Below are 14435 nucleotides of genomic sequence, written 5' to 3'. Positions count from 1 at the left end.
ACTATCTACCATTGCTGTATGACAAGCCGCAAGGAAATCAAAAACATAACCATATAATTACCAAGGTAAATATAATTTATGTAGCACTTCTCGTTACAGTCTAGACAGTTCAGATCAGCACATACACACACACACTCACGGTATTCTTGCTCCCTACATTATATTAGCTTTCTCGCTCTTTTCTGACATCTCACACCAAGGACAAACAATTAAATAAAGCCATCAAGATAATCTTATGTGATTCACAACAATCTGAAACCTTAAAACGCTATTACTTCAGCAATGTGTGTATTATTATTTAAGATTAGCTGATCCCTAAAATAAGATAATCAGGACATTCGTAAAATGCAATGCAGCAACATCAAATGAAGTGCACTGTTGTGAAAGACATGAACTTCACATAGTAACAAATTCACTTTACTAGCTAGGCTATAAGAAATTTCCCTTTAAATCGATATGAGGGAACCCTACAAGAAATGCTGAGGTTTTGTTTTTGATTCCTTTGCCTTGTTTGGTCCTGTCCGCTGTAGGGATTTCACTTAAATGACAAACCATATTTCCGCTGCAGATAAGCCACATCCCCACTTTGGTAAATTCTCAATAATTCGGGATGCTCTTACTATTATCGTCATCTTCAACTTTTATTATAGAAACTATATCATAGGTATAGAATTTTTTAATTCTCTTCTGTATAGACCCTTTTTTCAATTTAATATGTACTTGTTGAAAAGATGTTTTTAGCTGAGACACCAAATTTGTGGGTCAATTCTAGCATTTATTTGATAAGATCTCTGAAATGCTTCCGTATCAGTCCATCACCTCTAAGAAACACTTTGAATCAGATGATCAATTGTATCCATTCTTAATCACACAAAACTAAAGTTATTTTGCCTGTCGTCATGACACAAGCTTCCTAGAGTTGAACACCTTGATCCCATTATGCAGTGAAGAGCGAGCGTACTTGAGCAGTAATCCTCCTACATCCACTTTCGCTGTTGTCAGGTCTCTGTGGAAGCAAGCAAATATGTGCAGTTACATTTTGTATGTCACCTATCTCAAAAACCAGTCACATTTGAGGAAACATCTTAAAACTCCAATAGATTGAATTGAAATACTCTATTATGCCTGTAATGGCCAAGCTATCATAATGAAATTTGTGTTATTACAAAATGTATCTATAGCAACTTAAATATATCTCAGTCACTTATAAAATTGCTTTAAAGCAAATGAGATACATGTGTTGATGTCCCTTCATGAAAACAAGATTGTGAATATCATAAATCTGTTTTATACTTTTTGCAAAAGTAAGTGTTAAACTGAAAATTGAGTAATTTGCCCTGCAAAACCAAGTAGCTGATGACAATAGCATCCATACATTATTTCTAAAAGACCTATGATGAAATTTGTTTTTAAAAATCATCTTTGTTGCGTTGGCCTAATAAAAATTCATTAAATACATGATCAGTTCATTTAAAGCCATTCTACCGATTGATTTTTCAATGCAGTTCACTAACCTAATGTGCAAAATTCAGACAACTACACACTAATAATAATCAGAAATTATTTACCGAACATATGGTGCGATTTCATCTAAAGTCCACTTTTCTCGAGTCCTGAACAGTGAATCAAAGCGTTCCCCAACATCTTCTGGGAGATTTTCTGCAGGAAAGTACCATATGACCTCGGGTTTACTGCTACGATTTATCAGCGCCATACCCTGCACAACATGTCAAAAAAAGTAACCTTTTCATATAAATAAACTTATATAACCCACACATAATTGTCATAATGTTGAAGTCTTGCAATTGGTGAATAATTGTATTATTATTGTTTGTATAGGTCAGATTTCAGCATCTGATGTATATCAGACACAAGTTAATAGATTTGTAAAAATTTACCATTACAGTTCTCTTTAAGATGCCCTTGACTCAACCCTGAAGACGTCATACCCTGTATAGCAATGTGCTAAATCAAGAGAACATCTCTGTACTAACCCTTCATAACTGGGTCAGTATCTAATATAATTAGAACAATAGTCAGTTGTTTTTTAAAGATTTATCTCCCTTGAATAAACCCTATTCCATATAATCCATTATTCTTCCTCCTCACAACACACCAATGGATTAATCCTTTGTTATCATGTTTGATCACGACATACTTCCTTAAAAATCAGATACCAGGTAATGATCTCTAGAGCAACCTGAGGGAACAACCTGTCTTTGCCAATGATGATTGGCTACAACCTCGAGAAACAGCCCTTTAGTGCCATACCTAAAGGAGACAGCTCTTGGATCGATTTCCTATATGATATGATAGAACATTTATGGCCTCTGATGTCAGGAAATATCCAGAATGGTCTCTCTTTATATAAAAGGTATGTTCCCAACTCAAGGGCCTCTCAGAGTATTCTCCCTTGGCTTGAGGCAATGAAGAATTGTTTCGCTATTGGGGACACACACTTTAATATGAGGAACGTAACGTGAGTCCTCAATCAATTTTAAGAGTTATAAATAAAGGAAGTTCATAGCTATGCATTCATTATGATGCTGATGCCTTCACGTTAAAAAAAACCACGATTCTTATTATTTTTTTTTATTAAAACCGGTTAAAATGTCTGTACTTGATCAATATATCATGACATAATGTTTTAATCGCTGCTGGGCTGTTACCCTATATGTGCACACTGGTTCGATCAAAGTTCTATACACAGTAGTTGAGTGGTAGGACGCCTGGACTGAAGGGTTGCGGGTGCGAGTCACGTCACGGCACTGTGTTGTATTTTTGTACAAGATTCTTTACTCTGCTTGTTCCAGTCTGCTCAGCTGTAAATAAGTACGTGGTTGGGCAGTGCTTGAATTGTTGAATGCTAGCTGTGAGTGCTTAAATGGCAGCACCAGTTGCATGCTCCCAAGGAGTTGAAAAAGATATCGGCAAAGGCCCAATAACCATGGCTAATAATTTGTGAACCACTTTGAGATGACTTAGAATCTAGGTTGTGATAAAGCAGTTTATATGAACCTAGAATTATCATTATTATTATACCTCTACTTGGTGGAGATATGTCTTCATCCCTGACGGCACACTCTGCTCCCACACAGACAGGAACTCTTGTAGGTTAAACTGTCGGAATGAAAATAAAAGTTATTTGGGGACCAAACTGAAGAAGTTTCAAAAAATCATTTAATTATATTTACATTTGCATGGTATTGGCCCTATATAGCCTCTTTGAAAGCTGTGTTGTTGACGGGACTTTAATTACCATGCAGCACAATTCTTAGCGTATTAATACAACACTGACCGGAACTACAATATCCAATTAAAATAAACATGACGGCTGCTGAAATATCGCTGGGCATTGCAAGACTTGACAATGTCATTGTAAATTTATGTGCAAAATAAAAAATAAAATAAAAAATAATTTTATTACAACAAAAACAAGACCAAGGTCTGCAATATCGTACAAAATGCACATCGGTTGAAATCACCAATGCCGGCAATGGAAACAATTTTACCACTCATGCAATTTATTAGAAATATCGTCTGTTAAACTGCACTGATCAACAGGGGTTCGTTACAAATGCCTGAAATACACATATTCTATAGACCTACTGACACATATGTTACAGACCTACTGATATGAGTCACAGCACACATAAACATTTCAGACATTTGTAACGAACCCCTGTGCTCCGTCGCAAGATCACTCACTTCAAACGCTATCAGTTTCACGCGTCTCGCAGCCACGGTTTCTTCAGTTTTTGAAGACATGTCAAATAACGAGGCTGTTATAGAATCTACCGACTGTAGTCAGCTTCCCATACAATCAACAAATTAATTCACTTGTGAATTCTTCACAAAATGTCAGAGCAAAGAGAAAAGTTTGAATTAACTTCCAAAAATAACTCCCTCGTGGAGGGCAAGGTCGGATTTACGGTGTTCACCATATTTATCCATGCACGAAATTTGCTCCGGGGAAAAATCGAAACAATTTCAAATCTAACTTTCAGCTCAGAGTTCTATTGATAAACTTAAATCACCCTATAGACATATTATACGCAATTGTATTGATACTGAATTGTGGAATAAAATTTAAGTGTTTGTTAATCAAAGTACTACTTTGTTTGCCAATCAGCACGCGACAACACGCTGTTCCAACTATTGAACGAATTTGTGTGGACTGTCGATAAGGCAGGCATTTTAAATTTTAGATATAAATTGTAAGTTAAAAAATAACATAAGAGGCAGAGAAAACGTAAACATAAGTATTGAACTGTTTTTGTATGGTATTTATGATCTATTTGAATGACACAGCTTTGCAAGCAAACAAATCATAATGCGCGCTAGTTCAATGCTTAAGTATTCACAAAAATGTTTTCATGGATCAAAAAAAATATGAATAAACTATAAAACAACTTTTTACATATAATATGTACCGGTACATACTTTTCCAGCGTTTCGAAGACACAGCTCTGCAAAGAATCTGCAAATTTTGTCTTCGTTCAATGTGTAAAACGCTGTGTCTGAAAAAAATATATAATAAGAATATGAAAAAAATTCAAGAGTATAAAACATCACTGAATATAAAGACAGACCATTATGACAGACTGACATTTACCAATCTACATCATTTACTTATTATGAGAAATATTAATATTAAAACAGATTTTTTGTGAGAGTATTTCTAAATGGGTGCTTTCATAACACCGAAGACAGTTTTTGGTGTCAAAGATACTTTCCTTTGTGTCGGTTTAGACTGGAAAGTGTTGCTTACCAATTTCCATATGTGAGTCGTCATCTTCAGTACCAGTCGGTGATGACATTTTGTCTGCATAACAACTAATTACATGTTCTATAACTGGCCTGTAAAACAAAATTAAAAACAGATAAAGTGATACACCATGAATGCATAGAACATAAGTGTTTGTTTTTTAATTCCAACCAATTTTCGCCGAAAGCAGAGAAAAAGAAAAACAGCGGAATGAAGCAGCTTTTGACACAACTGTGTTTGATCTTTGCAACTTTTGTTTAATATCATATTCTTAAATTTTGACCAGAGTTGTGGATGAAATAAGAACAGACCTTGTAGTCTATGTTCTATTCCGGCAAATGCTTTCAATATCTAACATTATGTGTGTCTGCCATATGCTTAACCCCACAAAAAATATTACTTTCAAACACATGATCCAGTCATTCTGCCAAAGTGAACAGGCCCTTTTTGAGTAAACCAAGTGCTACAATAACTTTACTGGATTCCTCAGGCGTCAACCTCTGAAACCTCCAATGAGGGAGATCTCCCTCATTCCACATTTCAAATGGGGGAGAAAGTACGTGAAACACAACTGAAACTGCTTTGCTCAATTTATCTTTCCCTTTTTATAAATCAAAATAATTCCAAAAAGCGTTCATTTGATTCAGACACACCTCTTATGATCATTACATACATTCTGCAGTTACTAGGAGATCAATTGACCACAGGATGCAGATTTTGTAGAACTTAAATTAATTTGTGAGGGAGTCTCCCTCCTAATGAGGGAGGTATGACAGCTATGGGTTTCTTTTAATTCCTTTTTGATCATTTCATCAACAGACACTATCCTACCACACTACAATCTTAACAAACAATCTTGAATACAGATAGACGAACCAAATATTTACAAGATATCTACTTGAGAAAGATATTTCAAGAAAAATGTCTACCACAGAAAAAAGCCACAAATTAAATGCATGTACTTACCTCGGAAAGAGTTCCTCCAAAGTCTGGCAGCAGTCCTCCAAGGGGAGACCACTCCGCAGCCAGTCATTCTCCTCAGACAGTTGTATGATGTGGTTAAGTACTTGGGTTAAGAAGTCAAAATGTAACACACGCCAGTACCCTGCAATAGAGAATGTATAAACGCATAGTATGAACTCTAGATTGTAATATTTAAACAGAGAAGAATTACACATAAATCACCTTCTCATATATTAACATTAATTGTTACCTGACTCGCTATATAACTGCATATTAATCAATTTCGACTGTTTCCCAGACAATTCACCAAACGAACTATAGCTAATGTGTGCTACCATAAAACTGTTGACTGGTCACGTGCAACTGTTGACTGGTCACATGTTAGGTAATCGAACGCACCTATAATTACAAGCACCCTGATGATCAAGCGTTTTTGGTACTGGATTGTTGACGGTCGTCTGTCGGTAGATCTAAACATCACATTCGACATAGGACTTTTTGGTTTTTCATTGGTCAAGTAACAAAACAGTTGTTTCATGCCTTATCAGTCAACAGTCAAAACTATTTTCCCGAGGAGTTGGGACCCTCCAGATGAACTGTTTCCCCGAGGCCGCAGGTCAACTGTATACTGTTGACCAGGTAATGGTGGAACAGCGAACAAAAGTATATTCTAGTTGGTGGCTCAAAATCTCAAATCTCAAATGCCAACAGATCACTATTCCTTACATCATTAAATGGTTTGTAAACATAAAATGACAAAACAAAATAACCACAAATGTTTCAAAATTATAGCATGTTTGTTTCCCAAATTATTGATTTTAAACATGTACCAAATATATTCATTAATTGATTTTCCCCAAACAAAATAGTTACCTACAATGTATGCAGTAATACAGTCATTGAACGAAACTGAACATAAAAAGCTCAATGTCTCCAGTTAAATATTATGAATGATAAAAAAGGACTCACCCTCAAGTTTACAAGCTTGTAGTTTCTTCAGAGCTGCTGTGATCTCTGCTTCACTAGCCTGGACTAAATTCAAGAGATCTTGGAAGGTATACTGAAAAAGGTAAATTTCATTAATTAATGTTTACAAGATGTTTTCAAAGTACAGATGTAGTAGCAGCTTTTCTTTCTTAACTTAAAAGTCTACTATTACCATTTTTTGTAACAAACTATGCCTAAGGATCCCTGCCCCACTGCACTGTGGTTTTTCCTATATACAGTAAGATCCCCCAAACTTTCCCTTGGATATAACTGTAACAGTCTGGCTTGTACCTTTCTGCCGACCAGGTAGCTCAATTAGTTATAGCGATAGTATAACAATCTCAATTCCAGGGTTCAAATCTCAGTTGATCATACAGTAAAACCTCACTTACTTGAACTCCCATAACTCGAATACACCCTATTCCTAAAATAGTTCACTTGGTCCCGACCATGTTCTTATATATATTCTTTGTAAATTAACCTCAGGCTACTCGAACAGCTATTGCTCAAATACCCTGTATTCCTCGAAATCCAATTTATTCCCGTTGACCACTCAAAACCTTAGTATCTTACCTTTCCATTCGTCAAACAGGCTGACACAACCACATGTATAGCCGCGTGCCATCGACATGCCTCGAGGCACAGGCTGCGGTCCACGTTCATTGCGCTTATACAGGTGTCGACTGGATGTCAGATAATTAAAGGATTAACGGCAGTATCATTAAGTTACTGTACCGTTACCCAACTTACCCTGTTGTAGCTGATTATCATTTTGTGAGCAAATTTATCATTTCCAGACAATGTTTTGAAATCGATAATTTGGCGGAAGAGGGTGAGTAAAACCATATTTGGGCATGGCAATATTAAGCAGAAATCACATAAAGGATTCTCGACTACTTTAAAGACTTTTAAATTGAATGAGTTGTGATTGTTAGTTTCGTTATCGATCAACATTATGATAAAAAGGATTCAAGATTTCTTCATTTTAAAATGATCGCAGAGTTCCTCTTTTTTTGATATTTTGTAAAATTATCCTAGCTCATTACAGTATGATGGACTATGTCAAAACGACAAGTACGTTACACATGCAGCTTTTTTAATTTTACATGTATTTCCTTTCTTAATACCGATTTTGCTAAATGTTTTCATTGTTAAGATATTTATATTTTATATCTTATGAAATGTTGTCATCTTTATTAAACTTATTTTTACTTCTATCATTTATTATCTGCGATATTTACGGTACTTATAATGTCTGTTGTCCCACCCAATAAAAAAATGACGATGTCGGTCAAACCTCTGATTCGTCGAATACCATGTATACCTCGACCTATTGATCTGGACCCAAAGAGTTTGAGTTAGCGGGGTTTTACTGATTTTGTTTATTTCATCTTTATTATTTCTCATAAATGTAACGCAAGGTATGGTTTTCTTTGTAGAAATGATTTTATAAAGTTATAGCGATGCTGGAAAAAACAGTTTCCCAAACTTACTTACAGTTTTTGGCAGTGGTATGAGGACCCTTAAACAGAACAAATTATTTGAGTTTGCTCCGCTTTATTTTAACCATGCTTTACTGTACAAAGCTCTGATCATGACCACCACATAAATATTATATTAATGCATAAAAATTCACACCAGGAAAGGTTTAGAATACCCTACTTCACTACATGTTTTCTCACTTTCTCATCCATATGCTCTTCATCCTCCTCGCTCTCCTTGCCGTTGTACATGTTTTTCTCCAGTAACATCTTCAACTTTTTTACCTTAGGCTTACATGGCCGCAGCTCAAAGTAGTTTTGTAATACAGAAGTCACCTGAAAAACAGCATCATTGTGATATTTAGTGCTTGTTCATAAAATGTTTGGCAAGGCAGCATCAGTATAATAATGATAAAAGAAACTTTATAGCCATGAAAAGTATTTTATGGCTGATTTTGAAGTATCTTCAGGTTTCTTACTTTCTATGACATTGAAAAATATGAATTCATAAAATAATGACATCACCTCTCTGACCTACCATAAAATCTGAACACATATGAAGATGCCTAAACTTTAGAATACAAAATATTGTAAAACATCACCTTTTTATGAACATGGATATAAGTGGTTTCTTAGTTGGAAACATATAATAATATACATGGTTGCAATATAATAGTGTAATCTGAAAGATATGTAAACATACACCTGTTTCTGATTGATTTTTTAAACTGCAATACACCAGTAATATATTCATTGGTATATTGTTCACTTCTAGAAGTATCAAGTGAAACTGTTATTGAATTAGCGTACAACTTTTACAACTAGAACATTTACCCTTTTATCCCTCTTTCCATCTCTTCCTTCCTCCTTTATCTTTATACATTTCTGGGTTTTGTTTAACATATCTTCAAATGAGTATATGGTTAAACTTTTAACCATCACAAACATTTTTTTTTAAATTATTCCAATTTCCATACCAAACTTTCTGTGCCCAAACCCTTTGATATTGATAAAAAAAAACACACATTTGATGAAAAACTTGCTAAGAGAGTTATTACATTAATAAAGTAGTAATAGTATTCAAGAGAGGTGGGATGATGAGGACTAAATGCTAGACCTTTCTGTAATTGACAGCCTGGTCTCCTTTGTCGGGCAGGTCCTTACTCCAGACCATATCGGACAGTAGCAGCATGCAGTTGGACATCTCTGCCTCCTTTATGTCATATGTCTTGCTGCCTGTACACAGCACGGCACTCTCTGTCTTCTCTCCCCGAATCACTAACCTGAACACCAAAAAATATCACCATATTTTACATATACTATATATAAATAAATCAAAACACAGAAGACTAAATCTCCCTGGTACGTTTGCCCATCTTTGGGCTCTTCAGGCGATTTAATATATACATTAATACGTATATAATATTTAATATATTCAGGTGTAGGTATACATGAACACTGTTAAACAGTTTTGGTAACACAAATATACACTTTTTGAAACAGAAAGACTTTTATATGTATAAAAGAAATTAATATTAAGAATAATGTAATTCCACCCCATTAAAACAACAGCTTTCAGTTGACCCTTTGCATTCTATGAAGTCAAATAACATTTTCTCCTTAAATTTGGAGGATTAAACCACATGTCGGAAACAACACATACTACAAACCCAACAAATAAAGTTAATTTTTCAGAAGTGAAGAAATACTCTCAATGTAAGTTGGATATTTATCTCCATTCTATTTAAAGAAACATACTGCTTATTTTCAAACAGTTTTTCACTTCTTTTACTTTATTTCCTGATCTCAATCTTGTAGGCTTTAGATTAGCTTGATACTTACTCATCACCAGCTTCAAGAGCTGTCAAAACGGCGTCGTCTACTTCTAAAAATTTGACAGCATCATTGTCCAACTCCTCCGAAAAATAAACACTCTGGACAACAGGTTTTACTTCCGTTGGATCAATCTTGGCATATTCCATCACCAGTTTTATGTCCTCCAGTGATCTTAAATTAACAAGAGTACCACACACTGACAAATACTAGAATGTCCATGACATTTTTGATGACACAAAGTGATGTATTTGGCAATGGTAAATTCTAACATATTTTAAATTTATAATTAAACAAGAGGCCTAGAGGGCTTGTATCTCTCACTGCTCACCTGGATATTTAAGCAATCAAGGTTTAGCATTCCCACTAAATACTAACTAATTATATTATTGCAAATTACCTCTTGTTTCCCCTAAGGCCCCTCTTCCGCCTAGCTAGATTTGGCTATAAAGTCTAATATAGCTATACAGAATATACTTATGTTAGGGCGAATGTGAACAAACCCACCAGTACTTGTCTTAATTATTTCGTGCACCTCGATTGATCTAGAGTATCGATCATTCAGATTTTTATGAAGAAGAACGTTAAAGTACATGTGAAGTGCAATCAACCAGTTCCCGATCGCGACCTAGTTGTGCCAGGGAATTTCTAAGTCCGTGGTTGTGCTTATTTAATGAGGTTGTGTTAGGAAAATAGCCCTAGTTTTCGCTGGCCCAAAATAAACAGAATGAGGAATGTTGACAGATGTCTTTCTATCTTTCTACAGAGCATGCATGCAAAATGTCTGAAGTTTGGTGTTGGGGCCAGAGGAAACTTGAACTTTATGAAATACAGAAATCTAAGTATGTAATTAATAGTTATATACGTATCCCGGCCCTACGTATCTGCAATGATATAATGCTTCATATATTACAATCAGGTCTGCCGATGATCTTAATATGAAAAAAGTCGATAAAACGTCGGATTAATTCGGACTAAATATACTGGTACACCAAAGGTACTAGCCTCGTCTGTGAATACACATATAATAACTGAATAAAGGTGTATTGACAGACGAGTCTAGTACCTGTGGTTACACTACAGTACAGTGATGATGATACCGAGCTCGAGGTCCCCATTGGAAATAGGCTGCCACCCAGCTTTCATGGGATATCCTAGGTTAAAGCTTAGTCATCATACAGATACATTGTATCTATAGTGCTCAAAAATTTGTGATATCAACATTGATGTGATAATTTAAATACTGTGATTATTATACAATTGAAATCTAAATCTCTCGTCGTCAGAAAGCTACGTTATCGCAGCGATGTCACGAGGTGATTATACATTGTATGTGATATTTGTACCTGTATCATCTGATCATGCTTTTACCGAATAAATATTATTATTATTGTTGTCACATGCATGTCGTTTGCTTCTCTGCTGGCTCATGCAAAAGATCAAACGGGAATTGAAGTTGATTCGGAATTTTGCTGTCATGTTACAATACCTTAGACCGCCATTGTTTACATCTTCCATTTCGGTGTCCATGTTGCTGTCAAAATGTAACTCCCGCCAATTTTACCGGAAGTGTGGTGTAAAGTCGGCCTGCGCTGTTTCGTAAAATGTTTGTGACATGTACGTATACGTGATGCTACGTATGTAAGATGTTGAGCGGGGATGACAAAGGCCTAAATATAAACATATTTAAATGTGTATTAAGAAACATATATTGAAAAATCAGAAATATATACATGTCTTCATACAGGGACAGTATATCCCTGCTTCATACAATCGGTATAACCACGGAATTAGATTAGACCGTGGTATAACGTTACAGTTTAGTCAGGCCTATAACCATTATAGCTGTCAACTTACCCTCCCTCATTAGGAAGGAGACTACCTCATTTTTACCAAAATTGACCAATCTTCCTCGAAACTCCCTCATTCAAGTCCAAACTCACACAAACTCGATTTTTACATCTTCTGGTAAAATGATCTCCTAGTTACTGCAGCGTGTGTGTTATATAAACACAACAGGTGTGTCTGAATCAAATGAAAGTTTTTTGGAGCTAACGTTATTTAATTCATAAAAAGGGAAAAGCAAAGCAATTTCAGTCACTTTCTCCCTCATTGGAAAAGTGGAATGAGGGAGATATAAGAAACAATACAGGTAAACAAGGAACATTAGCTCTTGCGAGCTATTATTGCGACAAACATATGTAAAATAACATTATAACACATTATATTACGAGTAAAGGGAGATAATTACATACATTAATAAAAAGCTGAAATAATTATCACAGAATAAGAAAATATCATAACCCAGAATCCTAAGTGATTTAGAGTCCCCCACAGAATAAGAAAATATCATAACCCAGAATCCTAAGTGATTTAGAGTCCCCTACCTCCAAAGGCCCCCGGGCTATGACTCTTTTGAAACAATATATACACATAAAAATAGAGTTAATATATGAAAAGCATTAAATGTGATCACAGATAAGTAGTATTCAGAATTAGTAAAAAGGGTCATAGTTATTTGTGAACGAATACTTGTATATCACGCACGAATTACTTAGACTTAGGAATTTCCTTATTCGAGGTTGAAGAGGTTGACACCAATGTACAACCAAGATTTTTATTTTTGGTGCTTGGTTGATCCTGGTTATACGGTATACACCGAAAATATCTATGATTTTTTCCATAAATATGCCAAACGGGTTATGCACAAAAACGCACACATTTTTCGCGGTAAATACTGCATAAATAGTCAACCGTATAACCGCTAACCATTCAGAATTATTTGATTTGACTCAAGGACAGACAACAGTTTGTAAAAACCAATAGACAATTTTAAAACGAGATGTAATGTAGTTCTGGTAGATATGACGCCAACTCTTTTGATGGTTAAAGGTTTTTACAAAAAAAAATAAAAAAAAATTGGCCTCGACCTTCCTCACGCTCTGTGGCCACCAAATCCCCTAACCTAGACTCGAACCAGTGACTATTTTAAAACGAGATGTAATGTAGTTCTGGTAGATATGACGCCATCTCTTTTGATGATTAAAGGTTTTTACAAAAAAAAAAAAAATTGGCCTCGACCTGCTTCACGCTCTGTGGCCACCAAATCCCCTAACCTAGACTCGAACCAGTGACTGAACAATATTTATGTATCAAACCCGCGCCTAACAGCACGAATGTGTTCCAAACGCTGTCAACTATGCATGGTTGCTGATTAAAGGGACATCACGTGAAAAGCCATATATTTTTTAATGAATTTATGTGTTGTGCATTTGAAGTTGGCCTTTTCGCTTTTATTTTTCGGGTATCAATCTAACACGTACCGACCACGGAATTAGATTGCTATCTAAGTCCATGTACCGACGAAACGAAAAAAGACGCGGTTTTTTTTTCTTTGTCGCCGGAAGAAAAAAAAAGTTATACATTTTCCTAAAAAAAGGCGTTTTGTCACGCAAAAAAAGTGCCATTTTACTTTGCTGTTCGACGCTTCGTTGTTGTTTTTTTTGCGTTGTTTAACAGAGTGCCTTATTAGCGCTTTAGCTACAAAGAACTATTAGGCAAAATAAAACGGCTCATTTTTTTCGTCTTTCCAAGAAACGATGCAGAAAAATCGACAAAGTGCCGTTTAGCAAATCAATAAAGGCGCATTTTTCGGTATTTCGCGGCGACAAAAATCCGTTTAAGAAAATGAAATGGCACCCTTTCGCTTCGTCACCGTAACAAAGCAATAACATATATTTTTTTTTACAAAAGTGGCCCAAATAAGTCACCAAAACTGAAAGTTCTAGATCTAGAACTGACAGCTGACCGGGACGGTCTAGAAACACTCATTGGATTACTTAATAATTATACACACATAGGAGCACTTACACAGTTACAGGAACACCCTATAAAATATCAACTTTGACGTCAACTGCACATATGTTTTTTACATATCTCACTTACAACTGTTTATTTTCATATCTATAGGCCGATTTATATATATATATATTTATATCATTGAACATCTGTCATATTGTACAAAATGTTTTAAAACGGGATATGAGCGAAGGTTGGACGAAAGTTGACCTCGGCAGAATATGAAAAGAAATATATTATAGATACTACATATTAAAATGCGTTACTGCATTAACAAAATATTATGCTTATATGTTTCATTGATGACCTTTATCACACGTTATTTATTGACAGGGACAGCTACTCTGAGTCGTGTCCTTTTCACTTTTATTTATTCAGACATTCGATTAATATTCTTTGCAATCTTTGAGCGCGTTTTGCCAGATCGTGACCCGGATAACATCACCCAAACGTGTGAGTAAATAGTTATAAGTGGTACTGGTTTTATTTACGTACCCCATAAACTGTCAACAAACGTGTCTTTTGATGTCCGTCTGTTCCCAATG

At 35.4% G+C, this 14435-nt stretch overlaps 1 protein-coding gene across 2 annotated transcripts; it reads right to left on the bottom strand.

The window, feature by feature from the left end:
• Window positions 1-57: 57 nt before the first annotated feature.
• Window positions 58-14432, bottom strand: LOC110466606 (sister chromatid cohesion protein DCC1-like). 2 transcript variants are annotated; one of them, XM_021523195.1, is made up of 12 exons: window positions 14386-14406; window positions 11522-11702; window positions 10042-10206; window positions 9317-9482; window positions 8401-8535; window positions 6701-6791; window positions 5735-5873; window positions 4772-4860; window positions 4444-4520; window positions 3043-3120; window positions 1569-1717; window positions 58-1006 (listed from the first exon to the last, which is right to left on the bottom strand). In XM_021523195.1, the coding sequence occupies exons 2-12, from the start codon at window positions 11560-11562 to the stop codon at window positions 898-900; spliced, it is 1239 nt and encodes a 412-aa protein (XP_021378870.1). In that variant the 5' UTR covers window positions 11563-11702; window positions 14386-14406; the 3' UTR covers window positions 58-897. The 2 variants fall into 2 exon arrangements, with proteins under 2 accessions (XP_021378870.1, XP_021378871.1); XM_021523196.1 differs by lacking the exon at window positions 11522-11702 and having other exon boundaries at window positions 14386-14432.
• Window positions 14433-14435: the final 3 nt, after the last annotated feature.

The sequence above is a fragment of the Mizuhopecten yessoensis genome, unplaced genomic scaffold (genome assembly GCF_002113885.1).
Source record: "Mizuhopecten yessoensis strain PY_sf001 unplaced genomic scaffold, ASM211388v2 scaffold11139, whole genome shotgun sequence".
In the NCBI taxonomy this organism is placed as follows: Eukaryota; Metazoa; Mollusca; class Bivalvia; order Pectinida; family Pectinidae; genus Mizuhopecten; species Mizuhopecten yessoensis.
The sequence above is the reverse complement of the archived record's forward strand: the minus strand, read 5'-3'. Positions and strand labels throughout refer to the sequence as shown.